Raw genomic sequence first — 22,325 nt, 5'->3', positions numbered from 1 at the left:
TCCAGAGAAAGGTGGAAGATGCCAAATGCAGTCCATCCCAGCCCCAACCTGGGACCTGGGGCCATTTGGGGCCCTTGGGACTTTTGTATAACTTCAGTCCAGCAAAACGGTGCTGCCCCTCCCCCCCCACCCCTACCCACCCAACCATGTGCTCACACACACACACACACACACACACACACACACACACCCCTACCCACCCAACCATGTGCTCACACACACACACACACACACACACCCCTACCCACCCAACTATGTGCTCACACACACACACACACACACACACACACACACACTCACTCACTCACTCACTCAACCATGTGCTTCTGGGATGTGGCTGCGCCATTCCATTTGTAAAGCAGGGATATATGAATAAGCAGAGGCTCCCACGGTTTGGGTGACAAACCCCTGGTCACTTGGCCGCAACAGGGTAGCTGATTGGAAGCCTGAGCTCCTGTCTGTATCATGCATGACCACTCTGGTGTTGGTAAACTGTAGGCAGTTGCATAGCAGTGGAGAAGTGGGTGCTGATTTCTAAAAACAGCTTCATTGAAGTATAATTTGCACACTTTAAATTTCTCCCATTTTAAGTGTACGATCCACTTTCATTTCATAATTATGAGGTATGATTGACACATGATGAACACTGAAATTAAAAAAAAATACTACAGTAAAAGACAACCTTGCCATTAATCTATTTCCAACTCCTGCCCCTGTTTTTAAACCTAACTTATCCCGTCTTTTTTGTCACTTTCTGAAGTACTTCTGCAACTCTGCTATCGTGAGTGTCTTCAGTTGCACTGTCGGGCTTCCTTGATGTCCTGAATTGATTCAAAACGTGTTTACCTTACATGGTCATTTTGACTTTGGGGAAGAGCCAGAAGTCACATGATGCCAGATCCAGTGAATAAAGTGGACAAGGACATAATGAAATATTTTTACCAGCCTGCCTTTCTGTCGGATGGCACATGGCAGCGGCTCTCACCATATTTTGATCTTACCTCATGAAGCTATGAAAGAGGACTTCCAAAGCTGCTTCACAAAGTGGCAAGAATGAAGGGATAAGTGTGTTTGAAGTGAGGGGCAGGGTGGTAATGTGTCTTTTACTGTAATAAATGTTTAAAATACAAACATCGACTGTGCTTTGTGATCATCTCTTACGTACAGTTGTGCGGCCCTCAGCCTCCTGCAGCTTGAGAGAGTTACAGGGAAGCTGGTTCTCAGCCAGCGACCCTGAGCCAGCACAGGGCGCAGTGCACACACCCAGCCCCGAGGGGAAGTGGGGCAGTGAGAGGGGGAGCGGAATAGCACTCAGCTTCACCCAGGCCTCCGCAGCTGCCGAGAGGACGGAGCTGGCCTTGCGGGGTGCACAGGGCATGGGTGGGGAGGGCTTGACCGGGCTCCCTGGGGCTTGGAGAGCAGAGGCTGGCAGGGGACGTCCATCAGCAACCGAGATGCAGTCAGGAGTACCAGAGGCAGAGAGATGTGTTCATAGAATAATGTTTTCAGTTTGAAATGCTGAAAACAGATGTGTGGAGCATTTTGTGTTTCTTTTTAAACAAAGATCGCAGTTATTTTTTAATTGGTGTCGTTGCCTGGGGCAAAGTGGGAGGTGTGTGCTGCCCTCCTTCTCCTGTGCATGGCAGGGAGGTTTGTGCTCTTTTTGTCAGATGCTGACATTGCACTGTTAATTGCAGCATTTTTACAGTTTGGGGTTATTTTTATGTTTGGGGTAAATATTATCCCCATGGAACCAGGTCCCAGATTCCACTAGATTCTTACCCACCTCCTGAGGCCCTCACCCCATGACCCTAAAAGGTCCTGAGAGGCCAAGCATTTGTTCCCCTTCCTCTGCTTCACAGAAGGGTGACGTCACAGCTCCTGGGTGTTGGTCTGCGGCCGGGGTCCTCCTGCACCAGTCAGGACAGGGGAGCGCGCTCTTCTCCCAAGGCTGGGTGGAAATCAAGGAGAACACCTCACATGCAGTGCTTCAGCTGGCTTTTCGAGTCCCAGTATCTCCCCTCTTAGGCAAAATCCTTTTTATAACACCGAGGTTTGTACCTTGGCTTTCCCCTGGGTGTCCTTTCGGATTGGGCTGTGGTTTTGTAGCTGTTTCCTGATGTCCCCACACCCCCGGGTCGACATCTGCGTGGTGCCTCCTTACCGTGGGGTGCCCAGATCTGCAGGGCCCTCTTGACCTCTTTCCTCCTACTGCCATAGGATGGCGCTTGCCTGCGCTGGGACGGGGCAGTGTATAGATTTCTCGGGGCTGAGGTTGTAGGGTGCCCTGAGTCTCGCTGGCCAAGTCTTACCTGTGTCTCTTCCCCACATCTCCTCCTCCAGCCACGTGCCGTGGCTCTGCCTGTAGGATGTGCACAGGACCTGAGCCCCTCTCTGCCCGCTGCCACCCTCCTTCGGGCCACTACCACCTCCTGCTTCGCTGCTCACAGGGCGCCAGCTCTGCTTGTGCCCTGCAGTCAGCTTCCAGCGTGGCTGCCTGGCACTGCTCCTCTGAGATTGCTCACTTTTCTGTGCCTGCCCCAGCACCAAGGCCTGTGTGTCCTCTGCCTGCTGCACTCTTCCCTCAGGCATCCCCAGGAGCAGCCCTAGGGAGTCTAGCTCACTGCCACCTGCTGGGTGTGGCCACCCCTCCCCTCCCGCCTCCTCCCTGCTCTGCCTGCCTCTGTCTCACAGCCCGCATCACCTGTACAGGACCATCCAGTGGACTGACTTCCCCGCATCCACTACCTTGCTCGCTCTCCCCAGCTGGCGTGGGAATCTCCAACGAGGACAGGAATCATTAAACTGTTGTTGTCCCTGCCAGCGTATCCAATGTGGACAGTGCCCCAAGTGCTGGAGGCCCACTTCTGTCTCTTTTCTGTCTTCTCCCCACTTTATGCTCCTTTAAGCTGGGGCCCCTTATAGCTATTTAACCATATGTTCTCATGGAAAAAAAAAGGCCAAGGGTCAGTGATCAAGGTCAAGTGAGATTCCATTCCGGCCCAGTGCCAGCAGTGTGTCTCTCCCAGGTTAGAGATGGCCCACTGAAAACTGCGCCATCCTGCCAGCTGCACACCCATTTAACGTATGTGCGTGGCTTATTGATAGTATTCTATGAAAGTATGATAGTATTCTAGTATTCTTATGAAAACCAAGGGCTCACGTCTGTGTATGAAATGAGGGAGGCTGTTGCATAGAACTAGACCAGCTCTGGCTCTTTGGCACTGTTTTCTCAGCAGCCAGGCCTGTCGTAGTGCCACACATGCGAGATTTGGCTGACAGGAAGCCAGGGTGTTAGCTAATTGATTTCTGTGATGACTCATAAAGCAGTCATAGTGCAGGAGAGCATTACTGCAGGAGAGCATTGTTTTCCCTTCCAAGGTTTGTATCCAAGTGAGGTGCTGGTTTGCAGACTTGTAAACTGTTGGTCCCACCCAACTTATACAGAATAGATGTGAAGGAGCCTTATAGGTACAGAAACCCAGCCCAGAGAGGGCAGGTGCTTGTTCCGAGACACATGGTGTGGGGGTCCCATAGTTGAGCAAGTATTTACCACTGTAATATGTGCAGGTGGTTATAATTGTGAATGATTGGCTGCTGGTCCCAAGCAGAAGGAGTGGCTCCCACCAACATTCTGCTAGGGGAACTTCTTGGGGTCTCAGGACCATGCAAGGTTTCCAGGAGCCTGCAGAAGGGCTGTGATCCTGGGTTTGTGCTCTGCAGGGCCCTGTCTGTGAATATAGCTGGGGCGTTGGAGGACAGCCGTGGGGCTTCATCATTGCTGCTCAGTGGTCTGGCCCTCGGTTCTAAGTGTCCTTCACACGGTGGTCACCGAGGGACTTTGAGGGTCCAAGTGTCTGTGCACACACAGCACCCCAGGCATCCTTCCTGTCCAGCTAAGTGCAGGACCGTGCTTTTTGTGCCACCCACTTTCTGATCTCCCGACGAGAAGACTGGAATGCCCTGGCATCTTTCCTCATCTTGCTGGCTGTCCCTTGGCCAGAGGCACACAGAGGAGCTCAGTCTGGGCCTGGCCTCCAGCATTCAGCGACCTTGGGGAAGGGGGCTGCCTCTGTGCAGGCAGCCGCCATCTGTGTTGGGGCAGGGAGAGGAAGAAGAGTCCGTAAGGATGCAGGGTGGTGTTTGAGTGCACTTCACAGTATGCAGAGGGCCCGGGTGGGTCTGCCTGGAAAGTTCCCAGAGGCAGTGTCTGGGCAGGGCTTGGAGGGGCTCTGATCTGTGAACAGAGAGGCAAGTGTGTCTGTCAGCTTCCTTCACTGTAACAAGCATCTGAAGCGAGCAGCTTACAAAGAGAAAGGGTTTATTTTGGCTCACGGTTTCGGAGGTCCTAGTCCATGACCAGTTGTCCCTGATGCTTTAGGCCTTGGAGCCCAGGGCAGAGCAAAACTGTTCACCTCAGGGTCAGGGAGCAAAAAAGAGATGGAGAAGGGGTTGGGTCCCGCGATCCCCTTCGAGAGGACCCCCAGTGACCTTGCACTAGGCTCTGCCTCTCAGAGGCGCTGCTTCCTCCCACTGTCACACTCCAGGAATCTGGCCTCCAAGAATCAGGCCTTGGTGGACCGGAGCCGAAGCAGGGCTAAGCTCTGTCTGAGGAGGAAGAAGGGCTGGGATCCAGGCTTTGGTGACAGCAGAGGCACAGGCTGTGAGGCCAGCAGCTGATAGAGCTCCTGAAGGTTCATGGAGTTCCCTACTTCACTGCCTCAGTATTCGCTTGCTCCCTGTCTAGGCTGTCCTGGAGCTGCTTTCTGGTTCCATGGTAACCTCCCTGCCTGGAGTCCACTTTGCGGGGAGAGGGTGCCCAGCTGGCTGGGAGGGCCTGGAGGGCTGAGTATGCGCAAGGCTGGTGACATCCCCCAGCAACCAAGGGAAGGAGGCAAGTGCTGAGACTCTGGCTTGTTGGAAACCACTCTTGCTACCCAGAGTGCTCCTGGGGAGACTGTAAGGGCGGACATCCTTCCCCTGCCCCTGCTCCTCCCTAGCCCTGCCCCCCAGGGTGTGGTGGGCTGGGGTCTGCAAGGGGCGAGGTACAATTCTTAAGTTCTTTCCCCAACCTTTCCTTCTTATTTTTATTTCATTTCTCTTGGCCTCTGTTCTCTAATGCTACTTACTAAAAACCGTAGGTCCCTTCAATGAGGAGGGAAGAAATAAATGTTTTTTAATAAACCTAACCTTGCAAGCATTTGATTGCTTTTGTATTTCCTGTTTGGTCTCTGGGAGAGCAACAGAGCACCCAGATGCTGCTCCAAACAACACGATCAGACCCCCTGCGGAGCTCTGCCTCCTAGGAAGGTGCGGGTTCCCCCCAGCACACTGGAGGCTGCTCTGTGGCCAGCCGGGCCTGCCTGGATACGGGACTTTGTTTAGTAAACTTCTCAGCGATGATCTGTGCCCAGAGAGCTCTGCTGGCTGCGGTGACCACACCATGTCTTCCACCGAGACCGCTCTCTTTGGTGGCTGTCCGAGGAAGAAGAGAGAAGAGGTGTTGTTTGTCAAAGGTCGTTCTGTTCACCTCTGCCATTTGGGCCTGGGCCTGGGGCTGGGCTGGGAGGGACCCTTGCTTTTTCCTGCCTGCCCTGCACCTCACGTAGCCAGTGCAAGCTCTGGTCTCAAGCTGAAGTCTTGCGGTTGATGCTCCTTTGCTGTCCTCTTCGTTGTTGGGTGCTAGGAAACGAATGTGCTCTCAATTCTGCATTCTTGGCAGGCTGGCGGGAGGGGGGTCATTTTGGTGCTGATAGTGTTCTGAGGGCCTGATGTGGTTTTAGATTGTTTTACATAACCTGTCTCAGTTGTCTTCTGTGTGCATGTGGTACGGGGAACCCATGGGGGAGGAACTGGCTTGATGCAGGCGACAGAGATACTGGGCTGAGGGTCCCCTGGCCCCAGTGCACTTGAGAGGCCCTTGCGTTATTTCTCACAAGCATGTGGCTGGCTCCATGCCTCCATGTTCACAACTGGGGAATGTTCATTGAGTGACTAAACAAATAGGTGGGTACCTGGTTGCATTAACCCCTGGTAGGGCCATATGTGGTAACTTTGGGGTGTACAGAACCTGGGTGAGAGTTTCACAGGGCATCCTCTCTCAGCCTCTGCACCAGGGCTGGTGTGCAGAGGGGCCTGTCTCCTGCCCTGTGGATGGGGCAGGGATGATGAGGGGCTCCCCATGAGCCCACCCATAGGGAACCCTCTGTCCGCACTGTTCCTCAGCAGGGCTCTGGAGGGTGACCTTGGCTGTCCATAGTGTTATGAGCAGCCATCCCCGTCGTAAGTCGAAGCCCCAGCAGGGTCCACAGGGCAGTGTCCAGTGCATGTCTGGGATGTCCCTGTACACAGGGAGAAATGGAGTCATGTTATAAGTGCTGTCTGTCTATCTGTAGGACAGCCTCGTCATCATGCTTAGGAAATGACTGGTTTTTAAACAGAAAACCAGGCAACACCGGTGGTGGTCCACCATAGTGTGTAAGTCAAACAAGAGCGGAATGAAGAATTACTAAGAAAAACACTCTTACCTATTTTTCTACAAGACAGGAAACTGAAACCCTTTGATATCGTGGGCACTTGATGGTAACTGTTAATGTAAGTTAGTCAGCAAACACTGGTGAAATACCTGCACAGTTTGGGGGCAGGGGAGGGTGTAGAGGGTACCCAGGACCAAATCTTTGTTCTGTGACTTGGCCTCCCTAAGGTGTGCTTTTTGTAAGGTGAAGATGATAACGCTGCCCTTTCAGCAGAACTTCGTGGTGAAGCAGGACGACAGTGTGCTGAGTGAAGGTGCGGTGATGGCGGTCTGCAAGGCTGTGGGGTGGCAGCTTACTCTGCCGAATCTGTCAGGCCTTCCAGGCGTGACCGTCAGTCCCGAGGCTGGCAAGACAGTGCCGTCAGCTCCTGTCTGACCCCTGTGGGTCAGATAAGCATAGTGCCTCCCTTCCTACCTCCGAAGGGCAGAGGGTTGCAGTTTGGGGCAGGAAGGGCTCCCTCTTGGGAAGTGATGCCAGTCTGCCTTTGCCCAGATCCCTGGCTTCGTATCTTATCTGCCATTTAGAGTTGACAGAATTTATTTTCTCTGTCTAGAAACCAGGAAGTGTGTCCTGAACATTCAAACAGCTATTTAATGTGCTCTTAAAATTAGCTTTATTGTAAGGAAATCTATGTCTACTTTAGAAGACTGGAAATAGAAAAAAAATAAATTATTGCCAAATCCTTTGGAGAGTATTGTAATTACATAGGGTTAAAAATCAATTAATCACAAAAGTTTCTTGATTAAATCAGGCCTGTTCCCCGTTGTGTCATTCTTTATCTTTTCTACAGCATGATTTTTAGAAAGGCAGCATCTTTGATAGGCTGTGTATATTATACTGTGTGGTTTGACCGTTCCACCCTTAATTCAGGTGTGTTAAAATAAATAACATTTTAACTTTAAAAACAAACAAAAAACCCCAGCTATTTAAGAGCACCAGAGATATCATATGAGATATTCTCCTGTAAGAGAAGCCTAACATATAAATCATTTAGGTAGGTAGTAGGACACAAGGAGATTGACCTTTTGCCAATTCTCAGAGAATTGAGATGTGTTGTGTACATGTACCAGCTCCCCACAGCAAATGCAGTCATTATGTACTACAATGCATACTAATAAAAAATAAATAGAGCCAAAGAGTAGAGCCAAAAGGAGCCTGGGGGGTTGCATACGAGTCGAGGAAGGTAGGTTTTGTTGTGTATGCTGACATCCATTGAGTCCTGTGTTCAGAAGGATTCGGGCCCAGTTCCACATTAACAAGGTAGTGTCATTGACTGACCGTGTCTTCTGTGGAGTTAGGATTAGAAATTCTGTATGTAGCTTTAATCCAGCTCCCACATTTTAGAGGACGGTGTACTTCATAATTTTCTGACTCCGTTTCTGTCGCTGGGTCCACCCTTTCGCCATGTGTGATTTTGCACAGTTTCCCTTCTGCTCTGGGAGTGAGCGGGTCGCTGTAAACGTCTGTCGCTTGAATGCATCTCTCAGATCAGCATCTCTGCCTTCGAGACAGGCTGAGCGTTCAGCAGCTTCTCATCCTGCCCAGAAGGGCTGGGCCGGCGTTCTCTGTGTCTGGACTCAGGGAGGCAGGTAGTAAGGTTTTTCTTAGACTCAGCCGTTGACCCAGGCTGTGTGGGATCCCCCCGGGGCTCCCCTATACTTGCAGTAGCGCGTAGCGCTGTGCAGGTGCAGAGGGTTTCTGACGTTTTCCGGACTCTGCCCCCCAGGGGTTGCTGGTGAGTCACCTGCTATAGAAATCCACATCCTTTCTTACCCCACCCCATTCTCACTCTGAAAGCATCCAGGAAGCCTAACCACAAAGCATTTATGATTTGAGAAACCCTACACTGTCTTACGTCTGGGCCTTTGCCCATGCTTTCCCTGGGCCTCGAAGGCTGGCTGTCCTCATCCCAGGGTCTCAGCCCAGTCATTTCAGAAAGTCTTGCTTGATCCTTAGGACAAACTTGAAGTCGGCTTTGCAGGGGTTGTGATTTCGGGGTCCTGCACACAGTAGGCGCTCGGTAGGGAGTGGTTTGTGGCCCACTTGACTGCCTTGCCGAGCCAGTCTTGCTGACAGGGACCTGGAAGAGTCTTGGGTCATGTTTGAAACTGTTCAAAACCCACAGCCAGGCAGATCGATGAAGTTAACTGTGCTTGCTGCTGAGATCCTGAAACAAATTGAGCCTCGGCTTTTCATGAGAAAGAAGGCAGCTGCTGCTGCTTGCTCTCCCAAGGAATCTACAGAGTGAGGTCTTGGGTGCAGTTGGTTAGAAGGAAGCTTTTTATTCCTTTAGCCCAGGGGAAAGGAGCAAGGCCCTGGATTTTAAACACCCTTTTCATTGCTAAGTGTTTTTTTTTTCCCACAAAGATTTTTCTGAACAGAATTCTTTACCTTTAAAACCCATTCCCTGCTCCCTGTGTGACAACATAGAGCAAAGAACCCCTACTTTTCTGACAGTGTGCTGGGTCAGATTTGGCTCTTTCTTGATGCCTGATGGGCATTTGAATGAGGGAACAGCTCAGGATACCATTGCGGGTAATGCGGGGTGCAGAGGGAGTAGAGCCCTGGCTCGTGCGGCGGCCGTAGTGTGGCTCTAGCCCTTGAGCATGTGCAGGGTTCTGGTCTCCTCCTTCCTGTCAGAATACTGGCTTTTGTTCTCGCTGCTAGCAGTGGGCTCTCCAGTGCGCGCTCCCGCTTTTACTTTTGCTTATTTATGTTCAGTTGTCAGAGAACAGTTGCACATCTTTATGGGACAGTATGTTGGTGCATTTGTGCATTGTGTATTGACCAACCCTGGATACTTAGGTGGGCTGGTATCTCAGACATTTATCATCTCTTTGTGATGAGAACATTCAACAGCTCCCTTCCAGCTATTTTGAATATCCAGTATCCTGTCTGTGTAGTAGAACCCCAGAACTCATCCCCCATCTAGCTGTGACTGTGTCCCCATTAACCATCCTCTTGCCAGTTTTAGTTTGCTGTTTTAATCTGCTGTGGGCTGGGACTGGATTACTGCAGTGGATTATTCTGAAGGATGACATAATTAGATCCTTTGGGGACTTTGCTGTGACTAAAGATTTTCTGAGGCCCTTGAAGCACTTTCTCCCTGTGTCCTAGCTCCGTGGTTATGGCAGCAGGTGAGCAGCCCGGAGAGAGGGAGTGTCACTGTGGGAAGATGAGCCCTGATGACCGGGAAGTGTCTCAACCTGGTACATCCTCCCAATGGCACTGGAGAGACACTTACTGGTGGTCTGTGGACCCTTGAAGGGAAGGAGGGAGGGTTGGTAATGTGGGCTGGGCCAGAGAGCACAGTTACTGGGATTCAAGGCTTTGTTAATACTTGGGTGGGCATTCCCTTTGCTCGTCACCAAAGCTAAACTGCAGCAGCCGATCAATTGCTCGTATTAATAGAGAGGTGAGTCACTGTGGTGATACATGGTCTGTGGATTACAGCTTCTTGGCCAAGTAAAAGCCTGCATGTAAAACAAAAGAGTAAGACTTGGAGAATCTTTCCATTTCAAATATTGATGCATTTCTGCACTCGGGTAAAGACACGGGCTTAGCCATAGTTCATTGATCCACCACACTGGAGCTCTGGGGCGTCCTAGAGAGCAGGTGTAGGGTGTGGCCCAGACCCTGTGGTGCAGCCTCCAGCTGCTCTCGCCCACCTCAGGCCAGGAGCGTGTGTGGCTCTGGTTTGTGCGTCCCCAGCTCCCAGTTCTGCGATTCAGTAGTATCAGTATGGAAATATCGAAGAAGATGTATTCAGCCGTGTCTCAGTGGAGGGGAACCAGGCAGGGATTACCCAAGGGCGCAGAGTGAACCCTGGCATGAGCTCGTGAGCCAGAAGTTTGGTTTTATATCCTAGCAACCTCTGGTTGATACTTCGGGCCAGTTTGGCACGGTGTGAGTGGGTGTTCCAGGTCTTTCCAGAGAATGCTGCTATTTTTGGCGTGCCTCCTTTCCCCTAGATACAACAGGATATGAGGAAAAAGGCAGAAAATCATAGCTTTTTTTTTCAACCTTGAAAGAGAGCCCCACCCCTCCACCTCCAGTTTATAGATGTGAAAACTGAGGGTCAGAGAAAGAGTCCTCGTCCAGACCACAACATTCCTACCTGAGCAAGCTGGGTCTAGAGGCCGGGTTTTCTGACTGTGTGGGAGATTGAGACAGATGAAGATGCACTTAACCTTAAGTATCATCAAAGACAAACTATTTAAAATGGTGAAATATGATTTTTGGCTATCAGATTGGTAATGTCGAGGGAAAATAGTAACACAAGGGACGTTCTAAGCATAGGACAGTGAAAATTACCACCCAGTTAGTTCGCAGGAGAAAATGGTATAATGGTATAACCTGTCCAAGGGGCAGTTTGGCCACATGAAAAGCGTAAAAAGATGAGGTTGTTCTGAGGAAGCAAATCAGCATGTGTGAAGAATTTAGCCACCAAGATATTCTTTATAGAGTAATTTAGATTAAACTGTCAAAAAAAATATGGACCTCTAGAAGAGAGGTCGCTGTAGGTTTGTAGCCATCAAACATAATGTAAATAACGTTGTGTGATTCGCTTTAGACTCCTCCAGCCAAACACTGAAACTCGTAAGCGGAAAGAGGACGGGGGGATAGACATGCACTTTGACGGCAAAATGTCAATCCTGTGAGGCTGAGTGTGTTTGGGGGTTCATTAATCCGTCTTCAGCTCTTTGAAATTTTGCCTAATAAAAGATAATGCTGTAGACAGTTGACTCAGTCTTTCCTGTGGGGATTGTTCTCTCCTGTACTGCACACATTATGAATTGTTGCTGATGTCGCACTTCATTAATTACCATGGAGAAATATTTATGATACACTTGAATAGGGAAGGGCTTCAGGTGGCTATGTGCAGAATGCTCATTTGGTTCAAAAAATAAAATAAACCCATACATAGCAAAAAGGTGGAGTGTGTACACCTAACCGACAGACTGACTGGGTAGAGAGAATGTGTTATGTAGCTTACCCGATTCATTTTCACCTTAGGACAAACATGTTGTTGGGAAAATTTTATAAATGGTTGAGCTTAATTAAATATGTTGTTGTTTTGATCCAGGGAAGAGCATGGAGGAGATTAAGAAGGTGCTGCTGCTGGTGCTGGGTTGTGCTGTGCAGGTAGGGCTTGGGCACATTGGGGGAGATTCTGTCCTTAGCCACCTGCTTTTGGAATTATGGGGCTAAAGGGCACCCTTACATTGGGCGGAAGTGAAGCTACTTTCAGTCCAGCCAGATGGAGGTGCTGGATTGGAAGGAGAGAATGGTCACCTCTTGGGAGGGTGCTGGGGCTGTTTCTAGTACCAGGACACCTTGTGCAAGGCAAGGTACCATCAGCAAATTTTCCTCATTGTGGGAACCTCTTTCCAGAGCAAGGAGATGCAAACCACAGCCTGTGGGTCAGATTTGACTGCCTCCTAGTTATGTAAATAAAGTTTTATTGGAACGCAGCCACGCCCCACCATTTACATATTGGGCTGCTTTCTTAGCAAAGTGACAAGAGTTGAGTAGTTGTGAAGGAGACCAAATGCAGATTGTAAAATGGTGACCTTTTACGGATGGAGTGGGCCTGCCTCTGCCCTGGGGCCAGGCGTTTGCATCCGATGAAGAGCTTGCTTGAAGCACAGACTTCTGCGTCCCACCCCCATGTTTTCCATCTGGGAGAGGCTTCGGGATGGGCTTTGAAAAATAGGCTCCTGTGGGTGTTGGAGCAACTTTGAGAGAAGCCTCAGTCTGAGTGCTGGTTGGGGGACAAGGCGGTCTTGGTTAGGAAGGAGGCCAGGCCTGGGTGGTCATTCGTCTTGCAACTGTGTGACTGAGGCTGTGGGCATAGCCCCAGGTGCACCCTCACTGAAGAATGCTCCCATTGACACTTGTAACCCTTCGCAGTGTGAGAGGAAAGAGGAGTTCATTGAAAGAATCAAACAGCTGGACATTGAGACCCAGGCAGGCATCGTGGCTCACATCCAGGAGGTAGGCACCCCTGGGGAGCTCCGCCGTGGACCCGCTCCTGTGGTGGGCAGGGGACAGCATCTCTGTGGTGACGGAAAAGTTTAAAAACGACATTACCTGCGAATGCTTTCGCTAATTTTAGGTATCACAGACCACCTGCAAATGGATTCTATTTGGAAAGGTAGCCCTCAGCAAGCTAAAATAAAATAGGGATAAAAAAAAAAAATTTAAAAAAAAAATACAATACTTCAATCAAACCATCTTCTGCCTCCTTTTCCTTGCCTTATATGGACTCAGACTATTTTTAAGAGCTGTCGAGTGGTTTAGGCTCAGAATTTGATTTACAGGCCCTGAAAATGTATTCTGGCAAATGTCAGCATGCTCTGAATGGGTTGATCTTTGTGGAGATTCTCTGCTGCTGTCAGTGACACGCAGAGAAACAGGCTGCCCCCTCGTGGGACGTCCAAACCAGCAGGTCCTGGGGGGTGCTGCCCCAGGGAACTGAACCCCAGCCCAACCTCAGGCCCCAGGGGAGACGGGGAGCCAGACCTCACTCTGGACCCCTCTGCCTAAGGTGTGTTCCTCAGGAGTCATGAACCCACCTGAAAAATCGACTTTTATCTTAGACATCTTGTCAGGGTTCAGCACTCAGTGTAATTAGAGATAAATGCATGCAAGAGATACACAGGAGCAGGTGGTGTATATGTCTTTTTTATTTTTATTTTTTTATTTGTTGGTACCGGAAATCGAACACAGGACCTTGCGCTTGCCAGGCAGGTGCTTGTGCCGCTGAGCTATGTCCCCGGCTGGGTGGTGTATAATTGGCAGCTCTTGTAGCCGATGCAGGTGAAGGGGCTGGGACTGGGCTGCCAGCTTCCTCAGCTGGCTGGAGCACTACGGGCTAGCAGGTTCTGAGTCCCCAGTTTGAAGCAGGAGACAGATGCAGTTCATTTCAGGGTAGGGGTTCCAGCAAAGCTGCCCTCCAGGGGGTCAGCACTTCAGTAAATATTCTCCACCATTACTGGCCACCTGTTAGCCTCAGAGGCACTCTGCCTTTCCATTTCCTTGTGGGTCTGATTGGGGGTGAGGTCCTTGAAACTGGTCAGTTCTTTGCCATTCGCTGGCTCTACTGCCTGCCCAGACAGCAGGATGTTGAAATAAATAAATAAGAAGAACACAGCCAGGAGAGTTCTGCGTTATGATGACGTTCAGTAGCTGGCCCTGCGGACAAGTTTCAGAATTTCTTGGGTGCTTTTAAAAGTTCAGGTGCCCAGGACCCAGGAGGGACCTATTTGTTAGAACCAGGGGAAGATGAAAGTGGACCTTCTGTTAAAAGTGCCACAGTGACTGCCCCAGGCGTTTGGTCCCTGAAGACCAGCCGTGGAGGCCCCGAGACTCGATTTCCCAGACCTTGGGTGGAGCAGGCCCGGAACCCGGCCCCTTAACCCTAGCACCCGCCTGTTTGACATGGTGTGAGTTCCTCTAATTCAGGGATCAGCTGTGTCCACACTTGTCCTTTGTCATGTGGGGAGACAGGAAAGAGGGTGGTGTCCTCGGAGGAACTGAAAGGCTCTTGAAATGATCTTGTTGCTTTTGGTGCTTTGGATTTATTTTATTTTTTATTTAAAAAAAAAAAAAAAAAACCTTTCTATCTCCATCTACTGCTCTGAATAATTTAAGAGTTTTTTCTGGAGTGCTTTTCTGAGCAGATACACTCGTTGTTTTGTTTTTGTTTCTCCTCTTTGAGGCCTGAGCACTATACTAGTTCTCTTCCAAAAATGAGATGAGAATTCAACACATCCTCCATTCCTGCTGATGGAAAGGGACAAAGCCAGGTGGTCTTCTGAGGCTTCTGGAAATAAATTATTGGCTTTCCTGAAAATTGCTTTAGAGTTTGAACAGTTCCCCCTGCAGAACCCAGGATGGCTAGGTACTCACCATTCTAATATAGGATGTGCTGGGCGTGGTGACAAGTACCTGTAATGCCGTTATTGGGAAGGCTGAGGCAGGAGGATCTTTGCAAGTTCCAGTCCAGCTTGGGCTACAAAATGAATTCAAGGCCAGCCTGAACTGCATAGTGAAACCCTGTCTCAAAAAGATACAAAACAAAACAAAAAACATAGGGTGCTTAACATTTTATGTTAGATTTTAAGGAATGTTAGCCCTATTTCTTATCCGTTCTAGATGCCAGTCTTCTTTGTGTTCCAAACTAATACAGCTCCAGTGCAAATAAATATCTTATCCTGGGGCTTTTTAGTGGAACAGAGTGGCAGTTGCCTTCTGCTACTAAAGGACTTGCAAGCAGAAATGGCTCATATTTGTGGGGCTCTGCCAAAGAGTTTGCCTAAACTCGTTGCAGGAACTTTTTTGCTCGCTACAGGAAATGTGTCTGCCAATCTGGGATCAGTAATGTCTTGCGAATGAGGCTCTGTCCCATGGCCCAGTGAGGCAGGCTCTGGTCTCTGCCTGGGTCTCCTGCCCAGTGGCCACGGGCAGACGGGCACTCCCAGGGCCGCCTGTGCTGGCCTCTGCAGTGCTGGACTGTGTGCCTGCAGGTGACCCACAACCAGGAGAACGTGTTCGACCTGCAGTGGCTGGAGCTGCCAGACGTGGCCCCGGAGGAGCTGGAGGCCCTGTCCAGGAGCATGGTGTTCCACCTCCGCAGGCTCATCGATGAGCGTGACGAGTGCACCGAGGTGTGCTGTGGCCGGGGGAGGCTGGGACGCTCGCCTCTGTCTCCTCCTCTCTCCGTTTTGGGCCCCAGCGCCTTTCTGTTCCGATGATCAGGCTCTGGTGGGGGTGGGAAATAGGTGCTTTCCTTGGCTGCGGCCTGTGGGGTGAATGGTCACTGCAGAGACATCCACAGGACAGAAATTGTCAGGAGGTCCCTCTTCTACTCAGTCACTTCTTTTTATTCTACTAAATATTTCACCTCTGTTTGAAAATATGCAATTGCCCTTTCATGCCTCACTCCTGGTTTCTGACTCTCAGCAGAAATTTCTTCTCTCTGGGTGGTTTTTCACCCACTTCGAGCTCAGGCACAGTGTGGGGCCCAGGGGTCCCCTCGTGAGCCTGTGTGTCCTCCTCCTTTGCCCCTTGTCTGCCGGCGCAGCTGATCGTGGACCTGACGCAGGAGCGAGACTACCTGCAGGCTCAGCACCCGCCCAGCCCTGTCAAGTCGTCCAGCACCAACTCCACGCCCAGCCCCACCAGCAGCCTCTCCAGCGAGGACAAGCAGCACCTGGCGGTGGAGCTGGCCGACACCAAGGCCAGGCTGCGGCGTGTCAGGCAGGATCTGTGAGTGGCCCGGCTGTTTTTCCCGCTCCTGTGTGTGGGCTGCGGGCCCGTTTCTAGTGTGCGGTCAGCTTGCACGGGTGGTGCCGCAAACAGGAGGACCCTGGTGGGACCCCGACCTGGTGGGGCTGTTGCAGCTTGCTGGGTGACTGAAGACCAGTCCCCACTCCTCTGTGGGCCTGCGTGGTAGGGAGGCTTCTCCCCTGTCTTCTGGCTCCCAAACATTACGGACTGCCTACAGCAGGGACTAGACTGCTGTCCCACCTGGGCCCAGTTTGGGGCTAGGATGGCTGCGTGCAGGGTGTGTTCTTGGGTGGCGTGAGGAGGCACCTTGCCCCACCTGGGGAGCTGGTCCTCTTTCCTGCAGCTGGTGAATGTCATTCACCCATGCCATGGGCAGTTACCTGCCTTCATCTCCGCACCCTTGGCCCCACACAAGCCCAGCTGTGGAGCACTAGAGCTGCAGCCAGGTTCTCCTTCTCCCTGCTCTACACACTTGCAGGGAAACCTGGCTGGCAGGTGGTGGTGGTTTGAGGGCAACTGTTAGAAACCTGAGAAAAGAATTTGGAGTCGAGAACATTTCTACAGGCACCACAGGGATATCCGCTCCCAGGCCCCTGGAGCTTGGGTCCCCTCCTTTCCCCGGAAGTGGAGGCCTGTTTCCAGGGCCTGCAAGGAAGCCCCACCTCACATACGCTCTTCCTCCTAATCACCCCGCAGGGAAGAGAAGACAGAGCAGCTTGTGGACACCAGGCATGAGGTGGACCAGCTGGTGCTGGAGCTGCAGAAGGTCAAGCAGGAGGTGAGCAGGCGCCTGTGCAGGCTGGGATGCCCCAGTGACGGGCCCCAGAGGGTCAGGCATGTCCCACAGAGCTGCCCAAGAGCCCGGGGTCCTGTGAACTCCCCCAGGGTCACACTGTTTCTTAGCGACATCCTCTGGAGAGCCTGCTGGCTAGCGTGCACACAGAGCTCCTCACCCACCAGGAACTGGCTTTTCCTGGGATGTCCCCTCCCCTGCCCAGGGACGCCCAAAACTGTCTGCACTGCTGTCACCTGTCCTGTAGAACATCCAGCTGGCGGCCGACGCCCGGTCCGCCCGTGCCTACCGGGACGAGCTGGACTCGCTGCGGGAGAAGGCAAACCGCGTGGAGAGGCTGGAGATGGAGCTGGTTCGCTGCAAGGAGAAGCTGCACGATGTGGACTTCTACAAGGCCCGCATGGAGGTAGGCGCCCAGGGCCGCCTGCCCGTGGAGGATTGGGAGGAGCCAGAAGCCTGGCACGGTGAATGCTTTCCCTGCCCTGCAGCCTGTCTGGCGGGAGCCCCTGTCTGGGCCTTTCCGTCTTGAAGGTCGGTGTGTGAGGGAAGCAATGTGGCTGGCTGGTGAAAGACAGTGGTTTCTTCTAGGCTTTGCTCGGCTGCTTCATGGAAGTAGAATGGAAGATAGTGAAGCTCTTCCATGTGTGGGTTTGTTTCCAGCCTTCTTGTGATTTCTGGGCTGATTTGCTAGGACTCAGTTTCCTGGCGCAGAAGACTAGGAATGCTAATACTACCAGTTTTAAAGGTGAAAGGGGTGAAATCTTTGGGGAGGAGCTGCGGTAGAGACAGTGGACTTAGTACACTCTCACACAGTGGAAGCTCTGCTAAGAGCTTTTGTTTTGTTATTTCTGTATTTTTTTGAGCCAGGCATTTATTGCCCTGGCTGGTCTTGAACTCCTGGCTCGAGGGACTCTCCTGCCTCAGGCTCGCAAGTACTGGGTCTGCAGGTGCACAGCGCTGCTCCTGGCTCAGTGCAGGTGAAGGACACGGGTTAAACGGAGACCGAGACCCAAGAGAGACCCTTGATGCTTGGACCACTCACCCCAGTGGCGTTGTGTCAGCTGTGGCTTCCAGGACACAGAGTTTGGAGATTTGGTCCCCGCTGCTCATCCCAGAGTTTCGGAAGTGGTGCCGGTCCCGTGTGAACTCTGTTCCACCCAGAAGGGAGCTGGGAGGGACTGGGGCATCCGCACCTGCTGGGGAGACTGGTTTGGTGTAAGGAACAGTCCTGATGTCTTGCGCAGCCAGGTGGTCACTCAGGCAGCTGGTCAGGCCTGGGGAGCACGGTGCGGGCGTCGTGTCCCCCCTGCTGTGGGGCTCCGGTGGTGCCCGGAGGCTGGCGGAGGAGGCTCCCCCAAGTCCCCCGGGAATCGGCTCCTGGCACAGCGCTCCGGTGTGTGTTCTCAGCATTGGGAACAGCCTCCCGCATGGAGAGGGGTTGGAGAAACCTTGTTGAGTGAATTCTGTCCCGCAGTTCACTTTGGGTAGCACTAAATCTGCTGCACTTGTGAGCGCCCGGCTTCTCAGGACACCGCAGAGGCCAAGTTCAGGAGCACAGGCCTGCGCTGGCCGGCTGCCGACCTGAGCACTTAGGCATGTGTTGGAGTTAACTTGGGATGTAGTTTAGAGACCTTGAGATGGGCTGTTTTGCCGTGAAGCCCAGGTGCTGTCTGGGTCCTCAGGGATTTGAGGGGACCTTGTCCTTCAGAGTGTCCAAGTCCTTCAGATCCCACGTGACGAGTAGCCTGGGCCCAGTTAGTGGGCTTGTTGTCAAGGGGCCAGCACTGCCTTCAGGCTGAGGCAGGAGGATCAGTGCGAGTTCGAGACCAGCCTGGGCTACAGAGTAAGCTCAACATGGACTTTGATGGGTCCATGTTTATGTTTGAATGAGTGCATCTAACTTAATATGAAAATTCCGATTCTTTCATAGTATAATAACACACATTTCCATTGTGAGATAAAATAATTTCTAAGCATTGGGCATACTGGCATATATCTGTAACCCAAGCTGTTGGGGAGGCTGAGGCAGAAGGATTGCAAGTTGGAAGTTAGCCTGGGCTCCTTAGTGAGACCTTGTCTCAAAATACAGTTTTTTTGAAAAAGGGTTGTGAGTGTATCTCAGTTGGTAGAGCACTTGACCAGCGTGTTTGAGGCCCTGGGTTCAATCCTTGGTACTGGAAAAAAGGAAAGAAAAGAAATTTGTCAGCGGTGAAAAGCACACAGTAGCATGCAGAAATGTATCTGAGTTTTGAGTTGCCGATGTGCAAACCTTAGAGAAGATCCAAGAACAAGGGTGTTCATTCAGAAAATGAAAATAAAGCTGGGCGTGGTGGCGCATGCCTGTAATCCCAGCACTTGGGAGGCTGAGGCAGGAGGATCGTTTCAAGTTTGAGACCAGCCTGGGCTACAGAGTGAGCTCAAGACCAGCCTGAACTACACAGTGAGACCCTGTCTCAAAAAGACAGAAAGACCAAAAAAAAAATGGGTAGGGAGCGGCTAGATGGATAGGTACATGACAAAGCAAATACAGTACAATGTTGATTGTGGACTCTCAGTGGTATAGACATAGGGATAGCTGGGTGGGGTGCAGTTATTCCGACTTTGGAGTATGTTCTTCATAGTGAACTATGGGTGGTAGAGGATGCCAGGGACATTAACTGTTTTGAATGGGCTCATACCTGGTTGATGACATCAATTTAATTATGAAAGTTAGAAAATATTAATCAGCTTAAAGCTGTCAAACACCTTCCTGAAGTGTTAACCCTTCATTTTTCAAGTTGTGGTCCGAATCAGCCGAAATCAGCTTTTAAAAATGTACATTCCTGGCCCCCGAGACCCTAGGAAGCAGACCCTGGAAATCTGTATTATGTAGGCTCTCTCCCAGCGACCTTCCTTTCTCCCAGGCTGGGACAGCATGCTTTTTTTCTGAAACTCTGTGCTGTGGGCTTCCCCCAGCCTTGGGTGGGGCTTGCAGGACATCTGTGGGTTGGGTGTGACCCTCTGTGGGCCCGGTGTGTGGGTGCTGAGCCCTTCCGGAGGGCAGGGACCCTGTCTTCCCTGACTGTAAGCGTGGAGCCTGTCACACAGCCCCAGGGACTGTAGCACTGTTCAGAGGAGCCCCAGTGCTCTGCAGTAGGGTCTTCTAGTCTGGGGAGAAGGCCAGGGAGGGGCATAGGGTTTGTTTCCTCCAGATTGGAGCCAGTGGTATTGGACATGACGTGCAGGCGAGCAGAACCGGGAGCCTGGCTATGCTCTTGTGCAGCTGTCCCAGGCCCGACACTTCTAGGTCCCGTGGGGAAACAGGGCATGCTCCTAGAGAGTGCCCAGCCTGGCCCTGGGAAACACCCAGTGCAGATCACTGGAGGGTGGGCGTGGTGGTGCTTCATGGGAGGGGATGATAAAGGGCCCAGTCAGGGTGAGGGCGAGGTTAATTTTGGATAGAAAAACATGGGATAAAAATTTGCATAGTTTGTTTAAACTTCTGGCAGCGTTTTTTGGAGTCTCCTGGTCTAGTTTACATAAGAGTTGAAAAGACACAAATAGGAGCAGCATAGGTGTCCCTGGGACAGGAGGAAATGTGAGGTGGGTCCCCGACCGTCCTTGATTTCCCTTTGCAAACAGCAGCCAAGCTCAGGGCCAGAGGGTCAGGCAGAGGGCTGTGGGAGGGAGGCGGCAGAGACATTGCTTGGAAGCCTCTCTTTCCTGTATTTTATGACTGGCTGAAAATTTCTACGGGGCCAAAGGCAGATGCCCAGATGCTGTGTGCATCCCAGGCAGGGCAGACCTCGGTCTTGCCCAGCTCGTGTGGATTGACAGCTTTCTAGCAGCACTGGATTCAAAATAAGCAACCAGAGAGGCCAAGACCCAGCGAGGACAGTCCTGGCTGTGACACCAACCTGCTGGTCTTGGGTGTGTGTGTCCTATCTGTGGAAGGAGGTGGCGTGGTCTGTGTGATGAGCCTGTCCTAGCCAGCTGCTCTTCGCAGGGAGGTGAGAGGCGATAAGGGCCCGTGGACCAGACTGGGCAGTGAGGAGGCAGCCGGAGGGGTGGGGTGGGTTGTTGGCAAGGCACCAGCAATTAGGGCTGGGTCAGTCATCAGTCCCAGGCTGTCTGTCCCCCAAATTAAAGCCACACCTAAGATGACAGCAGGGGATTTGGCCCATCTGGCTCCAGGCAGGCTGCTCCCCTTCACCCCGAGCTTCCCGCAGTTCTCAGGTGCCTGCCACCTTCAGGGGAGAAGGTTCCCCGGGAAGTCATCGCTGTGAGTCCAGTGCTGTAATCCCCAGGCTGGGTCCCTCCCCTGCTTTCCCGGCCTCCCACCGTCTGGATGATACACAGCAACATCCGGGTCAGTGTGTCAAATTCTTTGCCCCTCCAAACCTGACCATGCTGTCTCTACATGGGGGTCTCTGTCCACTTGCTCAGGGGCTTAAGTGGGATTTCAGGCCAGCTCTGTCCTTTCCTTCTCCCAGGCCAGTCCCACCAGCCCTCGTGCCACCCCCTACTCCACCCCGTGTCTCCTGTCCTGGCGTGTCACCATCCAAGGCAGGTAGCTGACGAGTGTGCATGCCCAGCTTCCTGCCGTCCTGGGCTTGCTGGATTATTCCAGTGCCTGCAGGCGGGACGCTGTCCCCAGATTTAAACTGGCCTCGCACATCCCTCCGTCCTGCTGCCGTGTGGCCTTTCCAGCAGCTCGTCCGGCACCTCTGTGCTGCTCCTGGGGTGAAATCACACTCTCCCGCTGGCCTCGCCAGCATGGCCCTTCCCTGTGGCTCCCCTAGGGCCCTGCAGCTTTGCCCAGGTGTTTCCTGGGCCCACTCACCCTCCGCACCCCTTCAGACGCAGGAGTCCCGACCGGGGCCAGGGCAGGGCTGGCAGTGAGCTCTGCTCTGGCCCTGGCCACACGTTTCCTTTAGAAATCCCCTGCTTGCTCCAGGCAGCATCCAGCACATGGTGTCCTCCTGATGTTTTCCTGTCGTCTCTTGAGCAGGCCTGGAGCTCCAGGAAGACAGGGTCTGCACCTTCCTGACTTAGAATCCCCAGTGCCCAGTCATTGTGTTCCCAGGGGCCAGCAGACCACAGTCCATAAGCCAGATCCAGCCCATCTTTGGGTCTTATGAATAAAGTTTTATTGGCACACAGCCACACGCATTTGTTCTCTCTGGGGGCTTTAGTGCGTCCCTCTCAGGGCTGAGTAGTTCTGACGGGACCGTGACCCCAGGAGCTGAAAATGGATGCTGTGGTCCTCAGGTGCTCAGTGCGGCTTTTAAATGAGCAGTAGTGACTATGTGTGTGGAGCCAGGAGCCGTGTGGAGCTCAGCTGAATCATTTCATTTAAGCCTCATGGTGGTTCTGCAGGCCGTGGCAGCCGCAATTACTTCCTCTGCTTTTTGTAGTTAAGAGACTGAAGATGAATTAATAATTCGCCCAGCATCACAGTTGCTAAGCAGGTGGACTGGGATGGAATGCACTGGTGCCTGCAGGGCCCTGACGGCCTGCCAGTGACCCAGCGTGAGCCTCAGCCTCCAGAGTACGGCCCAGGGAAGGGGTCTGGGGGAGCGCGTGACCTGGGGGCACTCAAGTGTGGTGCGTGGGCTGCCCCTGTGGTCCCAAGGAGGGGCCTGGGAAGCACCCCAGCCTCCTGAAGTTCGCACATATCCTAAGCAGGGGTGTTAAAATCTAGGGATTTTTTTTTTTTTTTT

At 52.1% G+C, this 22,325-nt stretch overlaps 1 protein-coding gene across 1 annotated transcript in view; it reads left to right on the top strand.

The window, feature by feature from the left end:
• Ccdc88c (coiled-coil domain containing 88C) overlaps positions 1 to 22,325 on the top strand; it is a gene marked incomplete at its 5' end in the record, with an annotated part of 122,702 nt that overhangs the window by 51,517 nt on the left and 48,860 nt on the right. The window contains 7 exon segments of the mRNA XM_005390438.2: positions 11,623 to 11,681; positions 12,450 to 12,533; positions 15,068 to 15,208; positions 15,625 to 15,809; positions 16,527 to 16,608; positions 16,871 to 17,087; positions 17,868 to 18,016. Of these exon segments, the coding sequence (XP_005390495.1) occupies positions 11,623 to 11,681; positions 12,450 to 12,533; positions 15,068 to 15,208; positions 15,625 to 15,809; positions 16,527 to 16,608; positions 16,871 to 17,087; positions 17,868 to 18,016 (917 nt within the window).

This window comes from Chinchilla lanigera, unplaced genomic scaffold, assembly GCF_000276665.1.
Source record: "Chinchilla lanigera isolate Chin_1 unplaced genomic scaffold, ChiLan1.0 scaffold00037, whole genome shotgun sequence".
Taxonomy (NCBI): Eukaryota; Metazoa; Chordata; class Mammalia; order Rodentia; family Chinchillidae; genus Chinchilla; species Chinchilla lanigera.
This window is presented reverse-complemented; position numbering and strand designations above follow the sequence as displayed.